The sequence below is a fragment of the Lissotriton vulgaris genome, unplaced genomic scaffold (genome assembly GCF_964263255.1).
Source record: "Lissotriton vulgaris unplaced genomic scaffold, aLisVul1.2 SCAFFOLD_1875, whole genome shotgun sequence".
Classification (NCBI taxonomy): domain Eukaryota; kingdom Metazoa; phylum Chordata; class Amphibia; order Caudata; family Salamandridae; genus Lissotriton; species Lissotriton vulgaris.
This window is the reverse complement of record NW_028255037.1, coordinates 156,875-178,662: the sequence shown is the minus strand read 5'-3', so window position 1 is coordinate 178,662 and position 21,788 is coordinate 156,875. Positions and strand designations below refer to the sequence as shown.

Genomic DNA, 21,788 nt, shown 5'->3' with positions numbered 1-21,788 from the left:
TGACTTTTCAGAAAATCGCACTTGAACGGTTATGCCAATATAGGGAATAAATGGATTTATAGCCGAATAGGGGCATAAGGTCACAGTATCGATCAGGAACCTAGATAAACACGCAACAACTAGGCCTGAAATCCACCTCATGGAAAGGACGCCATTTAAAAAGTACCCTCAATGTGGGTCTAAGTTTCCCCACACCGACCTTCATGAAGTGTGTAACCTTTGCCTCTCATCGGAGCACGAGGCCAGAGACTGTTCCACTTGTGCCTCTTTCCGCTCAAAGAAGACTATCCGGGACCGAAGAGCTAGGAGAACAATGGCTCGATCTTCAGCTCTGATTCCGGACGACATCTTTCAAGAAGGTGTCGACGTCCCAGAGCAACACGACGTCGATAGCAACTCCGAGGCAGAAGATTCAGAAGTCGAGGCCATCACTCCAGTACAGCGGGTCGTAAGTAAGACCGTCGATCCCGGCCCTTCCTCGACACATCCAAAAAAGGCCCCGGTCACACCCTCGCCCTCGGGTGCACACGACACACTGCTTCTACTGCCCCACCTTCGGGACCGGCTAAGAAGCTAACCAAGCCTTCAGGCGACTCAGGTTCGAGTCGACCTTCCCACGGTGCCAGCACACACCTACCTGCACCGAAAAAGACAACGTCACCGGCCCTGTTGACATCCAAACCACCGTTGCCGAAGCACACCGCTAATCCTTCAGCACCAAAACCCAGGTCAGAACTAAGCAAACCTGCTTCAGATTCAAAAAGACCACCGGAACCGAAAAAACCATCGGATCCAAAAAATATACCCGAGCCAAAAAAATCATCGGAGCAGAAAAAAATCATTGTAGCCGAAAGACTCCTGCTTCTTCGGTTACAGACATTGCCAAAAAAACAAAAGAAACCGCTTCGGTGCCGAAACCTCCCTCCGAACCAAACGATCGGCCTCCTACAGAGGACTTATTTCATCCAGACCCTGCACAAAAGATTCTAGCTAAAGACCCAATCACTGGTCAGCTAACTTTAGCTTCAAATAAGCGACCACTGGATACACCAGCACCAGCTCCTCATTCAAAGAAAAAGGACATGGCTACCTCTCCTTTAAGACTTCCTTCTCCTTCTCCTACACCTATACCATCACCACCTGCTCCCCTACCACAACATTCCCCTACATCCTCTATCATACCAGATGATTACAATAGGGATGATAGCTCTGATGATACAGGGATAACATAGATAATCCATCTATTCCTCCAGGCCCACCTGACCTGTGGGATGATTATAACACCCCAGACGTCCCAAATGTCCCTCAAGATGACATATACCTCTCAAGTCCTTCTTTCCCACCAGAAGACACTATGGGTTTTAATCAGTTGATACACAGAGCTGCGCAATATCATGGAGTAGATATGCATACAGACCCTGTAGATGAAGACTTTTTAATGGATACTTTTGATAATGCACAAAGGTCCTCATCCATTTTACCAATGCTTAAAGGAGTGATTAAGCATGCTCCTGAAGTCTTCAAGGACCTAGTCAGTACTCGGATCATTAACCTTCGAATAGAGAAAAAATATATATATAGCTGCCCCTTCAGACCCAGCATATATTAAAGGTCCAGTACCACTAGACTCACTTGTAGTTACCAATGCACTCAAGAGAGCAAACTCACAAAAATCAGGTGAAGCTCCCCCACCAGATAGAGTCTAAGCTACTTGACGCATCAGGGAAAAGAACTGGGTCTCAGCGGCAAACATGTGGCTTATTGCCAATACACCAGCATTATTGGCCAGATATGACAAGGCACATTATGACGAATTAGAATCACTAATGCGACACCTCCCTGATAAGTACAAAGATAGAGCAAATGAGCTTATCCAAGAAGGGAAAAACATTACAAACACCTCTATTCGATGCGCACTTGATGCAGCAGACACTGCCTCCAGGGCAGTTAACACCAGTGTCTTATTGCGTAGACATGCCTGGCTACGCATATCAGGGTTCAAACCTGAAGTCCAAAGTGCTATACTTAATCAACCCTTCGATGAACAACATTTATTCGGACCCGATGTAGATGTATCACTTGAAAAAATGAAAAAGGATACAGATACAGCCAAATCTGTGGGAGCACTGCAGTCGCAGGCTCCCAGATGTTAATTTCGACGCTCATCTTATCGAGGCGCCACCAGAGGATACTCTTCGGACACACCTTCTACCTCATACAAAGCCCCTACACAATCCACCTATAGTAAGGGCTACCAAAGGGGAAGTTACAGGGGTAACAATAATAAAGGCAGAGGTACCCTTGTCCAATGACTCCCCTTCCCTTCCCCCGTCCCATTCCACTTCTGTCGGGGAAAGACTACAACAATACCTGCCAGCCTGGGAAAACATCACATCAGACAGGTGGGTGCTTCAAATACTTCAATCAGGTTACTGTCTAGAACTAACATCCACCCCCCCCAAACATACCTCCCAAGCAGCGTCCAATGTCACAAGAACATTTAACACTGCTAAGACAGAAAGTAATATCCCTCCTGCAGACTGCAGAAAAATGCAATAGAAATAGTCCCAAAGCATCAGCAAAACAAAGGAGTATACTCCCTATATTTTCTAATCCCAAAGAAGGACGGATCGCTAAGACCTATCCTAGATCCCAGACCTCTAAACATTTACATACAGTCGGATCATTTTCATATGGTCACACTCCAACAAGTCCTTCCACTCCTGTTACAAAACGACTTCCTTGTCACTCTAGATCTCAAGGACGCCTACTTCCACATTCCCATTCACACGGTGCACAGAAAATATCTCAGATTTGTGCTAGCCGGGCAGCACTACCAGTTCAAAGTGCTCCCATTCGGAGTCACAACAGCGCCATGGGTGTTTACCAAATTCCTAGCAGTAGTAGCAGCACACGTAAAAAGACAACATATTCACGTCTTCCCATTCCTAGACGACTCATAAAAGCCAGCTCGTACAGCCAGTGTGTACAACACACTCACGCTACTATTCAACTGCTTCACGACTTGGGATTTACAGTAAATCACATCAAGTCACATCTGCAACCTTCACACATACAACAATATCTCAGCCCTACAATAAACACCCAACTAACACTAGCCTATCCCTCTCCAACCAGGTTAACAAGTGTACAAACTCTCCTAACAAGATTCAAGCTGCAACACTCGCTTCCAGCTCGAGTGTTCATGCAGCTCATAGGAATGATTGCATCTTGCATATTTATAGTACCTCACGCAAGACTGCAAATGCGTCCACTTAAAGAGTGCCTAGCGCGCCAATGGAACCAGGCTCGTGGTCAATTAACAGACCTAGTGTTGGTAGACAGTCGGACTCATCGCTCTCTGCAATGGTGGAACACCGAAAACCTTTCAAAGGGCCGACCGTTCCTAGAGCCAGTTCTTCAGATAATCTTGACAGCGGACGCATCGCTCTCTGGCTGGGGAGCTCACCTACTGCATCACACCATGCAAGGCAGGTGGACACCGCAACAAACGTTACTCCACATCAACCACTTGGAGTTACTAGCTGTTTTTCTAGCCCTAAAAGCATTCCAAAAACAAGTATCAGGCAAAGCTGTCTTAGTCCACACAGACAATATGACAGCCATGTACTACATAAACAAACAAGGAGGAACACATTCTCTGCAGCTCTCTCAGTTAGCACAGCAGATATGGAGATGGGCTATACCACTAAAGATCTTCCTTTTAGCCCAACACGTTCCAGGAGTACAAAACACCATGGCAGATCTGCTAAGTCGATCGACACAGCAGATCCACGAGTGGGAACTTCATCCACAAGTTCTTTAACCGTTCTTTCAAATGTGGGGACAACCTCGGATAGACCTAGACCTCTTCACCAGACACGAAAACGCAAAATGCCCAAACTTCGCCGCCAGATATCCACACCCACTGTCCAAAGGCAATGCGATATGGATGAACTGGTCCGGAAAATGTGCGTACGCTTTTCCTCCTCTTCCACTACTTCCGTTAGTGGTACGCAATCTACAGCAACATTCCCTAACACTCATTCTGGTTGCTCCAACGTGGGCCAGACAACCGTGGTACACCACACTGCTGCAACTATCTGTGGTACCACACCAAAAACTAAGCCTATCTCCTTGCCTCTTAACACAGAACCATGGAGAGATAAGACACCCGGACCCAGCTCAGCTCAACCTAGCGATCTGGCTCCTGGAGTCATAGAGTTTGGTTACCTCAACCTTCCTCCAGAATGCATGAAAGTTAAGAAAGAAGCCAGACGTCCCAGTACCAGAGCATGTTATGCTGCTACGTGGAAATAATTTGTAACATACTGTCAAAACAACCACATAAATCCTTTAGATGTGTCTATTCAACACATCATAGGATACTCATTACACCTTCGTCTATCAGACTACACCTTGCTGCCATTGCAGCATATTTACAAAATGGGCAACATCTATCTCTTTCTAGAGTACCTGCTATAAAAGCTTTCATGGAAGGACTCAAAAGAATAATCCCTCCCAGAACGCCACCTTCACCAGTGTGGAACTTCAACATTGTTCTTACACGGTTAATGGGACCCCCCTTTGAACCGTTACATAAATGTGAATTGCAATTCCTAACTTGGAAAGTAGCTTTCCTAGTAGCTATTACTTCTCTCTGTAGAGTCATTGAACTACAAGCATTTACCATTCAAGAACCCTTTTTGCAAATGCATCATAACAAAGTGGTTCTACGCACTAATCCTAAATTCTTTCCAAAGTTCATTTCACCATTCCATCTAAATCAATCTGTTGAGCTGCCCGTATTTTTCGCGCAGCCACAAACAGTCGCAGAAAGAGCTCTACACACCTTAGATGTCAAAAGAGCATTACTGTACTACATCGAAAGAACAAAAACATTTCGTAAAACTAAAAAACTTTTTGTGTTTTTTTCACCACCACACAAAGGCAACCCCATATTAAAATCAGGGATAGTTAGGTGGATTGTTAAATGCATACAAATATGTTACCAGAAAGCCAAACGTGCATTAACAAATCCTCCAAAAGCGCATTCTACAAGGAAAATAGGGGCTTCAATGGCATTCTTAGGGAACATTCCCCTAGATGATATATGCATAGCAGCTACATGGTCTACACTGCACACATTCACCAAACATTGTGTAGATGTACAAACTAAACAGCTAGCCACTGTGGGCCAGGCTGTACTAAAAACTCTGTTTCAAACAACTGCAACAGATGCTGGTGGTCGCCTCTAGGTGTGGGTACTGCTATACAATATATGCACACTGTTTAATCTGCAGCTCATATGCCTTGAACGGAAAATGCTACTTACGAGTATGCATCTGTTCTTGGCATGTAGAGATACTCCGTGGAGTGGTAGCGCGCTATACAAGAACCCAATCAAATCAAATCAAAATCATATCATACAAGCTGCTGAGTTACACACGCCCATCCGCCTCCCCGGCTACCCTTATCTGTTCCAGTATTATCTTAATTAGATACAAATCACAAGGACATCACTACTTCTTGTACTGCTCCATCACTTCCCTAATGGCGAAAAACAATCTGGGGATGGAGCCTATGCCCATGCGCAGTATCATCCAAAGGAGGAGTCACCTATCCCGTGACTTCCAAAGACTTTTCTACAACAAAACAAACTGCAAACATCGGGGCCCAACACTAGGTGGACATCTATGCACAGTGTGTAACTCTGCAGCTCTACATGTCAAGAACAGATGCATACTGGTAAGTAGCATTTTTCTTTCCTTTTATTTTTTCCTTTTATATTGTTATGGTTTTTATTAACATTGAACAGAATGCTTTTATTTTATTTTAAAACATATTGTTTAGTTTTATAATAACTGGTTAAAATCTGTTCCATGCAGTTGTTAAGGGAACTGATACTTTCCTTTACTGGGCATTGGTATTTTGTTCTCTTCTCTCTGCGATGAACGCTATCTCACAGATTATGATGTACCTGTATTTGTGGTGTTTCTTTTGTCCGAATAATCATTCAGCTGTATTTTTTCTGCTGAAGGCACATCATTTATCCTTTCCTGCTCACTCAGTCCTGATTGGTGCTGTTCTAGTAGGGGGTTGGTAGGATATAATTCTTGATATATTTAATGAGTAAAGAAAAGTGATAATACACCACTTGAATTGCATATGTAATTTTTGACTACACTATGCCAGTGTGCTCCGTATTGGGTGGTATTGCTCTATGTTTTTGTATGTAGAACTCGGGAACATGACTTTGACCTTTGGATACAAAACTTTTACCAGAAACGTCCGGATGCAGGGAATTCTTTAATTTTATTCTTGACCAAGAATGCATGTCATGGATCCAGAAATGCAGTTTAAGAGGCAAATGGAGACCCATTTTCTCTTGGGCACTATTAGGGTAGAAGTTACATTAAAATCATATCTGAAATCCTCGCGACCCGGTTGGCGGAAGTAATAACCCCGCTGGTACTAAAACGACAACATGGCTTTATACCCAAGAGGGAGACAACAAACCATATCAACAGGGTGGTAACTTTGTTGGATATTGCAAAAACCACGGGAGTGAATTCAGTCTTATATTACTCGATGCCGAAAAGGCTTTCGACTGGGTTTCATGGGGATTTTTGTGGGCGGTGTTCCGTCGTCGTGGCTTTCAGCCAAATTTAGTTTTTGCCTTACAGATGCTGTATCGCCAACCCGCAGCTAGAATATGTATTATGGGCTTAGAATCTAATCCAGTACATATTACACAGGGAACCAGGCAAGGATGTCCTTGTCCCCCCCCTTCTGTTTTCTTTGTATATAGATCCTTTCTTAAAAATGTTAGAATATAATTCTAGGATTGAGTCGGTAATTTGGCGACAAGAGCACTATCGGGTATTTGCATATGCAGATGATGTGGCTGTGGTAACACCAAACCCCTCAACAGCTATGCCTGTAATAGAGCGATTAGCGGTAACATTTGGAGTTGTTTCAGGCTACAAACTTAACTCTACCAAGACACAAATTTTGTGTGATAATATAGCGACATTTGACGATCAAAGGGTGAGGAATGAAGTGATATACCTGGGGATCACGTTGGGGACTTGTTTAAATGCTCTAGTGGAGGTTAATTGCCAGCATTTACTAAGGGATGTGCATAAACAACTGGATCGCTGCGAATGTCTCCATCTATCTATGGTAAGACGATGTAACGTCCTCAAGATGCTGATCCTGCCCAAAATGTTATATTTTTTTAGATCTGCGCCATTGGAGATATCTCGGGCCAACTTGGTACTGTTACAATCTTTGTGTGCTAGATTTTTGTGGGCAAAGGGCAAATCCCTGAGAGCAATGCGGTGGTTGGGCTGTCCCGGACTTCACCCTATATTATTATGTGTGTATTTTACAGCATATGAACATCTTATTAACCGTGGCGAACCGACTAATGTGGCCGATTCCCCCTCCATATACCAAATGTTGCTTGGCAGTGATGTCAAAAATCGATTGTTCATTAATTTGGATATGAGCTATTACAAGAGAACGCGGTTTAAGGTCCTTATAACGGCTTATAAAGTATGGAAGGCAGTGAAAAAGAATTACATATTTGAAAAGATATATTGGTATACCCCGCTAATCGCTACAACTCTTCTCCAATCGATATTTTGGGATCGAATTGTAGATAATTGGCGGACTAAAGTGTTTCAATATATAGGAGATTTGTATATTAATGGGGATCTGATGTCTTTCGAAATGTTAATCGACAAATTCCATCTCTGTCGCTCTGATTTGTTAAAATATTTGCAAGTCCGTGATTATTTGCTCAAAGATCTATTGAAAATTGAATTGAATCCTGTTATTGAAGCCGTGGGGGAGAATGCGCGCATTGTTTTTCTTAATAATTTATTGTTACACACCAAGGGTAATGACTTAGAGATTCAAAATGTAAACTGCAAGAGGTGGCTGGGGTGCCTTGGCACTCGGTCGAAACTTCAATTGAATTGGCAGGGAGACTGTTTATGGCTGCTAATATTCGATCACAGCATTACAAGACTATTTTCAACTTGTACTATACTCCAGCTAAACTGTCTAAAGGGGGGGGGGTCTAACGGTGAAAAATGTTTCCGCTGTGGGGCAGATGATGCGGATATTGTACATATTTTTTATGCTTGCAGGCACTTAAATATTTTGTTTTGCCATATTGAGAAATTCCTGGCGGAAATTGTGGGTGGGTCTGTGCGACTATCTGGTGCTCACGTACTGCTGGGGATAGATGAGATAATGGATAGGGATCATGTGATGTATACATATCGATATTTGATTTTTGCAAGGTTATGTATCGCCTCAATGTGGCTTCAGACGGATGCCCCATCTTTTGAAATATGGAGGTCGAGATTATTAACAACCTTTAATATAGAGTATAGCTTATATGCTTTAAAAGGTAGACGGAAAAAGAAATTAGGCTCTGAAATATGGGGTCCAGTGGTCATATATATGGAGGAATACGTTTTTTCCTTTTGTTCTGGCCTGTTTTTTTTCTTCTTTTCACGTACAATTTTTTCTTTTTCTCTCTCCTATCCTCTTTCTTCTTTCTTTCTTTCTTTCTTTAATTGGTGTACCATGAATGAAATTAATTATATGGAATATGTGGTTTGATGTATTGTAATGTTATATTGGTGCAATCATGGATTAACAATAAAAAAAATCATATCTGATAGAGACTTCTAGCTGTAGATTCCTTATCTTAGAATTATCCCCTGACATCGGACTGGATCCGGACATTTTTTGTGAGCAGTACCCCATGCAGTGGTAGGTGGCATCATTCGGCACTGCGTGGCGTTGTGTGTGCAGGAAGAGACATGCTCGGTGCATTTGTAGTCGCCACCCTAGCGCACTGACGTCAGTTCTTTTCTTTCCATGCCAGCCAGTGAAGATCCGCTGAGAGATACCCCAGTCACTTTTTGACTCTCTTTTTTTACTTTTTGTTGAAGTTTTTTGAGACTTGTCTCCTGGTGTGGCAGGGGTCAACGAGGAAGGCTGGATTCAAGCACTGCGACACCTGTCACAGGCAACTTTCGATGACAGACCTGCACATAGTCTGCCTTTGGGGCCATGAGTGTGACCACGATTCCAAGACCTGTGATGCTGCGACTGACTCAATGCTGGTCAAGAGGAAAGTCCCGGGATCAGTTGCGGATTCTTTAATCTTCATCGCAGTTGGAGTTATTCCAATCCAATAAATCCTACAAGAAAAAGAGTAAGAAATCGAAGAGGTCTTCAATTTCAACCCGTTCAGCAAAGTCATAAATCGAGACAAGGGAGCGTTGTCACTTGAGGTCTGGCTCTGCAGTTAAGCCTGCTCCTGGGCCGTCTCTGCACCTCCTTGAGTTTCCAGGAGCCGGAATGAACCTCGTCCAACTCCGGGGAATTTTATGGGGCCATGCACTTCACATTTGGGCGGCTCTTCTCTGCTGAAGCGCCTACAGGACTCGAGGGTTCGGGAGAAGTCTCTACTGATGGGTCCGTCCTTTGCACTTGTCTGAACCCTTGGATCCATGGATGGATCTGGACCAGCGCCTGTCGAGCCACCTCCAGTTTCTCCTGCTGATGCCATCCCTACTTATCCCCAACTCTAACACAAAGCCAGAAGGGTATCGCCCGACGGTGACTAAAGCCATCCCCTGTCTGAGCCTGAGCTCTATTCCTATGGGCTAGGACTTGGGGAAGATGGCTAGGGGTCACTGGACACTGATGAACACCAGCCCCTAGACCCCAATATGGACTGGTGTGAGACTTTGGGGGATGGCAGTGGACTAAACGCCTCCCCAGATACTGGTGTGGTCTATCCTCCTACCATGGCTACAGAGCAGGGAGCCTCATTTGCTATGGTGATCAGGAGGTCCTGGTCCTTAGCCTGCCTTCAATGGCAGTCAAGACTAATGTCTTGACATTGGTGCTTCAGCCGGGAGTTATCGCCTCGGAACCGCTTTTCCCATTTAATTAAGCCCTCATGGATGTCCTGCTCAGGGCCCGGTTCAAGCCATGCACGGGGGCTCCTGTAAACAGGACAATTGGCCGCTGTCATCCCCCGCCCCCTGTGATCCCAGTTTCCTCATATAATGCCCTACCTGGGAGAGCTTGGTGGTCCAACCCTCCACTTCCGAGTAAATCCTGGTGCCTTCCCTACCACCCTACAGGATAGCTAATCCAAAAGTCTGGATTCCTTCCTGGCATTACGTTCGAGAAACACTGAATGCCTTTTGGGCTGTTACTCCAGTTTACCGTGGGATTTAGTTGTGCAGGTGCTGCCTATGGCCCTAGAGGAAGCCCGGGCCATATTTCCCAAGGTAATGCAGACAGAGCAGTTTCTTAGTCAGTGACCTTACAGCACCTTGCATGGCTGAGAACAACTAGCTTTTCAGGGGATGTCCAAGCTTTGCTTAAGGACATGCCCTTCTTTTTGGAGACAAGGCGGACTCCGCACTGGAGCGCTGCAAGTATAGCAGAGCTACAGTCAGGACCTTGAGCCTTTCTGTGGCCCCTTGCTGACCTCAGTCAGCCTTTCGCCACTTTCGTGGCCACAGAAAGAGCTTCTAGCTACATCTCTGCTGGTCCAGCCACCACTGAACACAAGCTCCCCAGCTTCTGCGCGGTCGATGACACAGTACCCACAGACCCCTTGGGTTGGGCAGCCGGCGGTCGGGCTAGTCCACCACCCCCCGGCAGCCGCAGCCTCTATTCCTCTTTAGTTTGCCCTACGCCCATCATGAGCAACCAGTGGGAGGCAGGATATGCCATCTTGTGCACCACTGGACGTCAGTAAGATCCGACTAATGAGTTCTCCAGATTGTCCGAAGGGGCTACTCCCTCCCCTTTGTGACCACCCCTCCACTCATGCTACCCTCTTACGACAGGCTAATGGGGGATCATCTTTCCTTGCTGTGCCAGGGAGCTGTGGTTCTCTTGTCCAAGAGAGCGATAAAGAGGGTGCTGACATCAGAAGTTGGCCATGGCTGTTATTTCTGCTACTTTCTGGTGCCCAAGATGGATGGAGGCCTTTGCCCCATCCTAGACCTGCGTCCTCTGAATTTCTTCCTAAAAAAGGAGAAATTCAAAATGCAGATGCTTGCTCAACTTCTGTCTGTCCTGATCCCGGGATAGTGGATGTTAGTGTTGAACTTGCAGGGCGCATACTTTCCCATTTCTGTCCAGCCTGCCTACAGGCGTTACCTGCAGGTTGGACCAAGAACACATTCAGTATGCTGTGCTCTTTTTTTACCTTACCAGCACCCCTCGGTGTTCACTAAGATGATGATGATGGTTGCAGCTCATCTGCGGAGATCAGGGGTGCAAGTCTCCTCCATTTCAATGACTGGCCTGTGATGGCGGGCTCGCTTCAGGCAGTCGTCTTCCACCTCCAGAGTATGGCGGACCACCTGCACTTGCTAAGGGTTCACTATCAATGTGCCAAAGTCTCACCTGACTCTCAGATTCTCCCTTTCATCTGAGCTGTTCTGGACACAGTGAAGTTTTGGGCTTATCCTCTCAAACGGCGAGTTCAGGATATTCAGGCTATAATATTGATGTTTCAGCCTCTATCCTGGGTTTTAGTGAGACTGACTCTGAAACTGCTGGGCCTCATGGCCTCTTGCATCCTGCTTGTGATACGTCCTCTGGCATATGCAGACTCTGCCGTTTGACTTGAAGTTCCTGTGGACACAGCATCAGGGAATCTATCTGACATGGTCCAGATCTCGGAGAATACTACAGAAGATCTGGAGTGGTGATTATTGAACTGCGATTGAGTCAGCAACAGAACCCTCTTCCTTTTCAAACCAGATCTGACAGTAGTGACAGATGGGTCTCTCTTGGGATGGGGCAGCCATCTTGGAGCGATGGAGATAGGAGACCTTTGGTCTCCGGTGGAATCCAAACTCCACATCAATCTATTGGAGTTCTGAGTCATCCAACTGGCATCATAAGCCTTTCTACTCTTTATCAAGGGAAGGTTAGTGCAGGTGTTCATGGACAACAACTCCACCACCATGTGGTACTGCAACAAACGGGGCAGGGTTTGTCAAGAGGCCTTTCGTCTCTGGATCATCGGTGTATATCCTTGGTGGTTCAACACCTGGCAGGCTCCCTGAACATAAGGGCGGACAAACTCACCTGCAGATGTCAAGCGGATCACGAATGGCATCTCCATCCGGAGGTGATGCAAGGTCACCTTCAGCAGTGGGGAGAGCCTTGGTTACATCTGTTCGCCACCACAGAGAATGTGCGATGTCAGCAGTTTTGCGCGCTGGATTTTCCAAGGCAGCTCTCGCTTGGAGAAGCTTTTTGTCTCAAGTGGAGCTCAGGCCTCCTGTACGCCTTTCCACCCATATTACTCCTAGCCAGAGAACTCCAGATGATCAGGAAACACTTGGCGTAAGTCATCCTTGTGGCTCTGCTCTGGGCTCGGAGTATTTGGTATCATGAGCTGTTGAGCATAGGCTGCCCCTTCAGGGGAATCTTCTAGTGCAGCAGCAGGAAAGGGTTCTTCACCTGAACCTGTCAACTCTCCACCTTGATGCGTGGAGATTGAGCGGTGACAGTTGACCGGTTTCAACCTTCCACCCAAAGTCTGTAATGTCATCCTGGCAGCCAGGCGTCCCTCCACCAAGATGTCATACACCTGCTATTGGGGCAAGTTTGTGACAAGGTCTGCAGAAAAACAGTCTGACCCCCTTTCTGCTCCCTCTTTCAGGTACTTATATTTATTCTTTCTCTTGCTCAGCAGCGCTCTGCTTTAGAAACCTTAAAAGGCTCTCTTTCTGCCATCTCGGAATTTCTGCGGTTGCCAGATCAGCCATTCCTGTTCAAATCCCCTATTGTACATAAGTTTTTGAAAGGTCTCCACAACATTCTCCCTTCTTCAACTTTTATCATGCCTCAGTGGGGCCTCAATTTAGCACTCACCTTTCTCGTGTACACTGCCTTTTAGGCTCTTTACTATCAAAACAGTCTTTCTGGTGGGCATAAAACCTGGCCGGAGGGTCAGTGAGCTCCAGGTTTTGTCATCTAAGCTTCTGTACCTCAACATCTTTCTTGACAAGCTGGCCCTTCCCACTCGGGCTTCTTCCTAAACGAAGGTGGTCACTCCCTTACATGTAGGCCAGTCATTCATCCTGCCTACGTTTCGCGCTCCACCCTATCCCTCTAAGGAAGAGTAGCAGCTCCACCGCCTGGACCCTGAAAGAGTTCCAGGTGGATGACCAACTCTTCGTAGGGTATGTCGAAGTCAAGAAAGTGAAGGCTGTGCAGAAATAGACCATCTCTCAATGGATGGGGCTCTGCATTAAAAACTGCTATGCACTGTTCAAGAAGCAACACTCAGAGGGTTTGTGTGCTTATTTCACCAGTGCAAAGGCTGCAACCACTGTGTTAGGATGCAGAATCCCTGTCTTAGACATCTGCCACGCAGCAACGCAGGCCTCTGCACACTTTCACGAAGCACTACTGCCTGGACACCCAGGTCTGTCGGGATGGCACTGCCTGTTCAGTCCTTCAGGACGTTTTGGTGTTAAATAGTTTTGCAGACCCATCTCCAGGAAGGTATTGCTTGGGTACCTATTCTAAGTTAAGGAATTTGCGGCTAGAAGTCTCTATCAGATGAACATGCTACTTACTTTTGTTAACACCTTATCTGCTAAAGACTCCTAGCTGCATATTCCTTACCAATCCACCCATCCTACCTGCTCTACGAACAGATTTCTATGGACAGGGCTGTTCCCCATTCAGGGCCCTAGTATATCACATCTGTGGTCAGTGTTGTACGTGGCTCCGTGCTCCTTGCATGGAAATTCATGAAAAAGAATCTAATGTCAGCACATTGTAGTGGCGCCTATATAGGCAAAGCGTGCGTTACTTCCAGCGTGGATGATGCCATGTGGAGCGGAACAATGCCACCTATCAGCTCACAGGTGTACTACTCCACAAAAATTTCCGGATCCAGTCTGAGACCTGGGGAAATTCTAATGTAAGGAATCTGCGGTTAGATAGAGTCTCTACCAGCTAAGCCATGACTGAAGGTAAGTAACATGTTTGGTAGCCGAATGTACCTTTGCAAAATTGACTATCCTTTTTCTAAAATGCTTTACAGGAGATGACCAGACAGAACAGAAAGGGAAGGTTTTGACCCTATTAGTTGAAAAAGCTCTACACTTCCAGGACTACAAAGCAGCGAATATGCACTGCCAAGAACTTATGGCCTCAGGTGAGCAATAAATATTGAATAAAGGGGTTTAATGCACTGTACCGATTCCTTTAAAGTCTATGTTCTTTGTACTAAGAAAGCATGTGAACATTTACTCAGCCACTGATGCTCTATTTTTACTATTTTGGCGCCTTTGCGAGAGACTGATGAATTATTTTTGGGATCAAAAGTGTATTTTATTGACAACTCATTTCCATTTTCCAAACCTGTGCTTGTGGTTTCTTCCTTATTTAGGAACTTAGATGTTGGGTTAATCTAACTGATAGAGTGTGAATTGACCTTAGAGGTAGCTGGACTACCGGACAGAATAATCTATTTCTAAGTGTTATAAATACCAGATGTTACTGTGCTTAAAGACTAACCTTTGAAGAATGGAAGGCTGACTTGACCTTGATGGGATTCAAACATATTATTAGTCTATCACAATATAAGTCAAATAGGAGCATTTAACTCTGAGCCTACTTGTCTGCTAGGGGTATGAACTAACTATGGAGGAGATATAAGTACCAGCAATTATTACAGAGAAAGTGACACTATAGGCACCACAGAAAATAATATTACGATGACACTTAATTTAGATTGCCTGATGTTTAACTGGGCGCAACCATCTAGAGTTGCATAATGAGAAGCAAACAAATGGTTGTTTGCAGATCCAGGGGCAGCTATCGTCCCGTTCTAGGCTACAAAACTAAAAACTTGTTTTTTCCAGTTGTGAGACCTGTACATTCTTTAGCCTGTTTAGCATATCTGGCTCTTACCACCCCTCTGTAGAGTGGTTTTACTACCCCGGCGACACACCAGTTGGTGTAACCATGCACTATATTAGTGGATTATTATTATAATTACATAGTTCCCTACTGCGTCTTGAACAAGTGGCTGAACACTAGCGTGCACATGGTGCTATATGTACTGAATATTCAGTTGAACATAGTACTAGCTTCTTTGGGTCTGTAAAGCAGAAAATAAGGGTAAAGTTGGGTGCAGGTCGGAATAGCTATAGTGCAAGGTCTGTTTATAGATGGAGCATGAGTACCATTCTATGTTTTGGACACAACTGAGCCCCCGCGCCCCTTGGCAATTTTCCTGTTAGAGAACCATAAGGGTAGGAATGCGCAAACTATGGAACAATACTGATACATTCACTAAATTCACAATGGGCTGTGGACAAAGTCACTTGGCTTTATGGAGCTCTGCTGGACCAGGGGGGATGCCCCTGAATTAGCCTAAGCATAGGTGGGAAAATGAGATTGATAAAGTGGGTGAGAAGTACTAGAATACCCTGAAAAAGTTTCTAGGATCCCCAGGATTCAATACATTCAATAAAACTGGTTGCATGAGGATCGTGGCTAGCTAGCCTATGATGGTGGACGTTGAGCTCTTTGCTCCATGCCGGCCCATCTAGAACCCTGTGTTATCTGCCGTCTTGGGGCATCCCCGGTCCCTGCAATGGAATGCAACTGGAGGCTGGGATTTCCAGTGCGCCTTATTGCCCACAATTACCTTTCTCTCTGGTGCTGACTGCTCCACAAGGGGCGTGCCGCCCCCGGATCTCAAGGTGGCAGCCGAGGCCGGATCGGTGACTCCTCCCTGGGGCTTGTGGGCCCGCTGTGCCCCACGGCTGTGAACAGTAGTTGCGCTGTGTAGGAAGCTGGCTTTTTATATAGTACGCCAAAATGAGGTATACTATGTAGAAAGTCCAGGCGAGCCTTAATGCTTACAGGGCTTAAATAATCCCAACTGCTGTCTTGTGGTAGTGTGGGCGAGCAATTTAGGTTTATTCTAAAGTAGTGATAATGCATTTGTGGAACACACATACTCAATAAATGAAATACACACTGAAGAAGGGACTCCAGACTAATTTAGAAAAATGATAGGCATTTTATATTTATTTTAACTCCAAGAACTTCTTTAATGGGTAATCTCCCACCCAGCCGAGTTCAACTCTGACACGCCCGAAGCTGGTGGATCTGAGCCCTGCTGTGGGGACTGACCATATTGTCTCTTATGGGAAAGCCGAAGGATAAGTCTGCGGGCGTGCAGCCTTGCTTGGGGGAACCTTCCCATCCCCCTGTTGTGGAGACAGAGGAGCCGGAACCCCCTGGGACCGCTATACATCTCCGTCTCAACAAGATACTTGCTGCCTCAGCGGACACTAAGAGCACCATCTAGCAAGACATTAGTGCGGTGTCTGTGGGCCTGGGCCTCCTGCAGCCTTAACACTGCAAGTTGGCTGATTGGGTTAAGGAGGTGGAGACCTAGTGGGCGAACTGCAGCCGGAACACCTCACACTGACTGGCAGGATGGCAGATTTGACTGACAGGGTTATTTTCCTGGACCACTGGGCAGAAGACATAGAAGGGTGTATCTGTTAACACAACGTCCGTGTGGTAGAAATCCCCGAGGGTACAAAGGGAGGTCAACATGGTGACCTATCTTGAATGTTGGCTGCAGATGGACGTTGCCTTGAATCACCTTACTCCCTTCTTTGCTCTGAAGCAAGCCCACAGAGTACTGGCTTCCCCGTTGGTGCCAGGCCGCCTGTCCCTTTGTGGCTAGATTGCTCCACTATAAGTGGGCTTTCATGTTTTCAGTTTCTATTTTTGGTAAATTCTAGTGGGGTTTTTTCAGTGTTTTATAGTGATTTCAATACCTTGAAAAAACAGTGGTTATCAGTTGTTACACATTTTAGCGCCATTAAAAACAACAGAAAGTTTTTTTCCGTTTTTTGTGGAACTTTTTGTTTTTATTATTGCTTGCTTTCTGTACTGATAGTGCATGGTATATAGACAGTGTATATGAGTTCCAAATACATTTTTGCAAATCAAACTTGTTGTAGTACAGCGCCAAAACAGCCAGTACACAATTTGCTAACTCTGGCCACTGATATAGCTTTCCATGCTAATACTGGTGCACTTGAAGATTGCGATTCTGTGGGCTGGTTCTGCGACATTTGCGTTGAACTGGGCGCTTATGTCATCTTAGTCATTGAAGCAGTCAAAAATGAATCAGCACTTTTGAAACTACGGAGAAAATTCACCTTTACGGAAGGGGTCTAGAACCTCTTTAGAGTACCACAGTGAGGTTTCATTGACTTCGAATGTCCTAGTTGGTGGAGGGACATTTCTATGCATCATTGCGAAGCATTTCTCATATATTGTAGAATAAAAGTTCCTGAATTGCTCTTCAACATTGATTTGCTTACCAAGTGACAAGCACTCTAACACAGAACATGTTGCAGTGCCAAAGTCACTAAAGGTGTCACCCAGCTCCTTCTCATCTACACCAAATATGCTGAACACTTGGCAGACAAGGGTGTTTACAGACTCTAGTTTTTTTATTTGTCCACTACAGCAGTTATGTTTTCCTTTAAAAATCTAAGAATGCAGTACAGAGTACTTTTTTTCACATCACTATCAATATGCGACCAAAGATCCTCACATTTATTGCCTTTGACATCATCACCCAGTAAAAAATCTGTAAACGGTTGCCACATGGATAATATAGCATTCACAGCCCCTTGGACTGAGAACCAACAGCTAAGTGACGCTTTTGGGATGAATTTTCTTTGATGCCACACAAAGCACAAAATGAGAAATAGTTGCACTTTAGTTCCTGTGCATAACAAAACTGTGCACCAGAATGGACTAAAAAGTCAATAGCATTCTTCATTATCTCTGAAGATTGTAAAGATGCTTTCAGCATACCATCTAACCGGTGGCAGGGATCTCTTACAAGGAAGCGCTTCAGCTCAGGTATCAACTTTGAGAGGTCATCACACAACCTTTTCATATACGTAGCTGAATCACTACAAATGCAAACAATATCACTCCAGTCTTTGTTGAACTTGGAAATAACCTTTTTTCCAGAAATATTCCAAGTGACACTGTGTTACATGTTTTCCAAGTCTGGTGTCATGTTTTCACCACTATCCTTGATGCTTGGTGATAGCACTCTTTTCACATATAGTTGTCACTATACCTTGCATTGAATTTTTAAAACCTACTATCAATACTAACTGACTAGAAACTGGGGGCTGATGTATCAAGGGTGTTTACCCATTCTTTGAAGGTAAATGTGATGGCACATATCGAGAAAGATACTTCTGAAACCAGCCATTTTACCGAGAAAGATTCTTCTGAAACCAGCCATTTTACCTATCAGTGAAAGAATCAAACGCAGCCAAAATATCAAATATGATTTTGATATTTCCTGATTGTCTACAGTTTCTAAAATAATTAAACAAGACCTAAAAGATGCTTCTAGACACTGTATCGTTAAACCAAAGACCACAAAACTGAAAAAAGCAAAAGGAAGGCAAAACATTATTTTAATGACATCTCTAAACAACAAAACTCAAGCAGAATAATGTTAGCCCAGTCTTTCTTGGTGCTAGTTTGTTAAACAAAATTACATTGTATTGGCCGCTTCAGGGAGAAAAGAAATGACTCTTTTTATTCTCCTTTTCCTTTCTTTGAATGGCATTTCGTTTGTGGTTGTGCAGGTGTTTTTTCAGTGCTTATATGTTTACACTGGTGAGAGCTATTTCCCTTGCAGTGGGGTTTTCTCGGTTATTATTGGTTTAAACCTAAAACCGGAATGCCTAACTATAAGGAAAGGGATATCATACTTCAGAAGGCAGGTGTGGGGGGCCGTTCACAGTGGGCAATAGTAAAGTGTTGTTGTTCCTAGACTTTATAGCTGCTGTCCAAACCCAGCGGGCTTCCTTCTTGGAAGTCAAGAGGGCCCTTTGTGATGAGGGATAGGAATGTTCTCTGATGTCCCCCGTGTATGTTAATACACATTTCTATGATAATCCAGGTGCAGCTTGGGACTGGTTGGAGGCATATAGAGCTGGGTCGACGCTCCCCAAGGTCCTGCCCAAGACAGGAGCTCCTATACGAAGGCCCAGGAAGTGCTCATGCTGCCTCGCGTGGCAGGTCTCTGAAGAAACCACCCCCTTTGCAGACTGAACAGGAGTGGGCGACAGCACTCCAAGATATGGCGGAGATAGTGCTGACAGCGAAGTCTGATACCTCTTCAGAGCATAGGTTTGTGGTCTCGGAATCAGAGGCTTCTCTTGTGTATGGGGCTGGCCTGCCCACCCTGACCCCACAGTCAGTGGACAAACTGATCTGATGAGAGGTGTCACTGGAACTATAATATGCTGTAGGTTGTGGTTAGGGGATGGCATCCCTGTGCTGGGGGTGGGGGATTTGCTTTGGTTTGGGGGCACCTACCTTTCTGAGTACTTGTTTATTCTGATGCCCCAGCCCATGGGTACTCTGAAGGCTGAGTCATGACCCTAGACAGTACATGAGAACTGGGCCGGCACGGAACTGACTTGGCCTACACACCTTAGCCCACCACTCCCGGATAAGCTCTTGCAAGGAACCTGGTGTCGGTGATCTATAGGCAATGTTTTCACTTTTCAGGTTCGGTTGGCTGGCTGTTGCTGGGCTGCTCTGAGGGCGGGAGGTTTACAATTGTCTCAGGGGGTTGCACTACATGCTTTTGTGCAAAGTCTGGTAACAAGGGGGTGCCTGAGTGGAATACATACTGTTTAACGCCAGACTGTGTCATGCATTAACTTTCCTTTCATGGAATTTCCGGGGGATGGGTTCAGCTTCTAAATGTCCTAAAATTCATATGAATTTGCAGAGGCGGGGGGTACAGGTGGCTATGCTGAAGGAGACTTATCTTGTCGGGGGGAGGTTGACCGCTTGCGGCACCGGTAGCGGGCCAGTTGTATGCTATCCCCTATTCTGCCTAGGCCAGAGGGACGCTCATTTGGATCATGGCAGGGGCACCCTTCGAACTTGTCCAGTGACCATTTACAAACAGGTTCATTATGTCCTGCTCATGGTTACATTGTTGGGGAGACATATCACCTTAGAGAATATTTATGATCCTAGTTTGTTTGCTCACACAGACTTAGCCAGTATGTGACTCATGCCGAGTATCTGGGGAGTACCCTTCCGGACTACAGCACGTTGCTGTTCAACTTTCATCTGGATGAAGAGCGCCTGGGAATCGCTACGTGACGACTTAACCCAATGTCCCAGGAGAATGCTGGTTTCCGACGGTTTCTTGGTGAGGCTGTTACTGGGTCAGGGTTCTGCAGTCTCTGGCCTGGTCGAATGGGAGATGTTTAAGGTGGTGGTTCGTGGTTATTGTCGAGGTCACTTGTTTGGAGTTCGAAGGGAGCTGTAAGGGGAGCTCTGGTCTCTAAATGGCAGGTTGCATGAGTTAGACAATACTCTGGGTACAGATGAGGCTGCGTGATCTAGACTTCAGGAGGTTAGGGAACAATATAATATTATTTTGAAACGCCTGAGCTGTCACGATTATAAAACCTAAATTGCTTGAGCACACACTGAAGAAGGACGGCCAGGCTGGCTCTTTGGCTGGCTTATTAAACCTGAATTCTGCAAATCTTAGCAGAAGATGGCATGTCCCTTTATTCCTTTTGGCCATTAATACCTCCGGTGACGACCCAGTAGATCCGGTTCACTATCAAGGAAATGACTGGGGTCTCTGAAGCTGGGGTTGCTACCTCAGTCCACCAGGGATGTGGTGGTATTCTGCTTCCCAAGACCAAAGCTCAGGGAGTCCAGACCTCTGTGTTCTGTCCCTTATCCATGCTCAAAATTCTTAGCAAGGTCCTGGCCTTCCGACTACTTCCCATATGCTCACACGGGTACATAGCGACCAGAACTGTTTTATTCCAGCCGGAAGTACCTTCATTAATCTTCAAGTGTACTGTATCCTTTATCATCCAGCTGTGCGGTCTCAGCCAAGGGCTAGGCTCATGTCGGTGGACCTAGAAATGGCCTTCTATTCAGTATGGTGAGACTTTTTGATTACAGTCATGCAGCGGATGGGACTGGGAGAGCATTGGATTAATTGGGTTAACAGCTTCACTCTACTCCTACTACATGGGAAAGAACAGGCACTACCATTTCTCTGCAATAAAATGTATATTGAGCCACCAGGAAAGGATGCCCCTTACCCCACTATTTGCCTTGGCCATTGAGCCACTGGCGGAACTCTGGTGGGCATTGACGTGTTGCTGGAGGGCCGAAAACATATAATTTCCCTTTATGCAGATAACCTTCTGCTTTACCCAGACGATGGCCTTGTAGGTGCTGCAGTCGCAATGCGCATTCTGTGAGAATTTGAGACATATCTGAAAGAGACACGTTAGTGATAGATTCCTTACCTTAGAATATCCCCAGGCGTCAGACTGGATCCAGAAAATGTTGCGTAGCAGTACCCCTGCACGTCGGTAGGCGTCGTCTGCGGTTCCGCATCCGTTGTCGGCGGGATGACGTCGTCGGAGTACTTAGACGACGCCCTCGCGCGCTGACGTCAGTTCTTCTTTTTTCTGCGCCAGCAAGCGCAGGTCCGGATAAAGTGGTACCTTTTAGTCAATTTTTGACTAAACTTTTTGGATCTTTTTGATCTGTTTTTCAAGTTGAACGACTCAGACGGTGCCGGTAGGGATGCCCGAGTTCAAACCCTGCGTCGACGGCAACCAACTGATGTA

At 45.5% G+C, this 21,788-nt stretch overlaps 1 protein-coding gene across 1 annotated transcript in view; it reads left to right on the top strand.

The window, feature by feature from the left end:
- LOC147659337 (NBAS subunit of NRZ tethering complex-like) overlaps positions 1-21,788 on the top strand; it is a 485,327-nt gene that overhangs the window by 311,510 nt on the left and 152,029 nt on the right. The window contains exon 10 of the mRNA XM_086951835.1: positions 14,129-14,242. Within this exon, the coding sequence (XP_086807961.1) occupies positions 14,129-14,242 (114 nt within the window). The remainder of the gene's footprint in view (positions 1-14,128; positions 14,243-21,788) is intronic.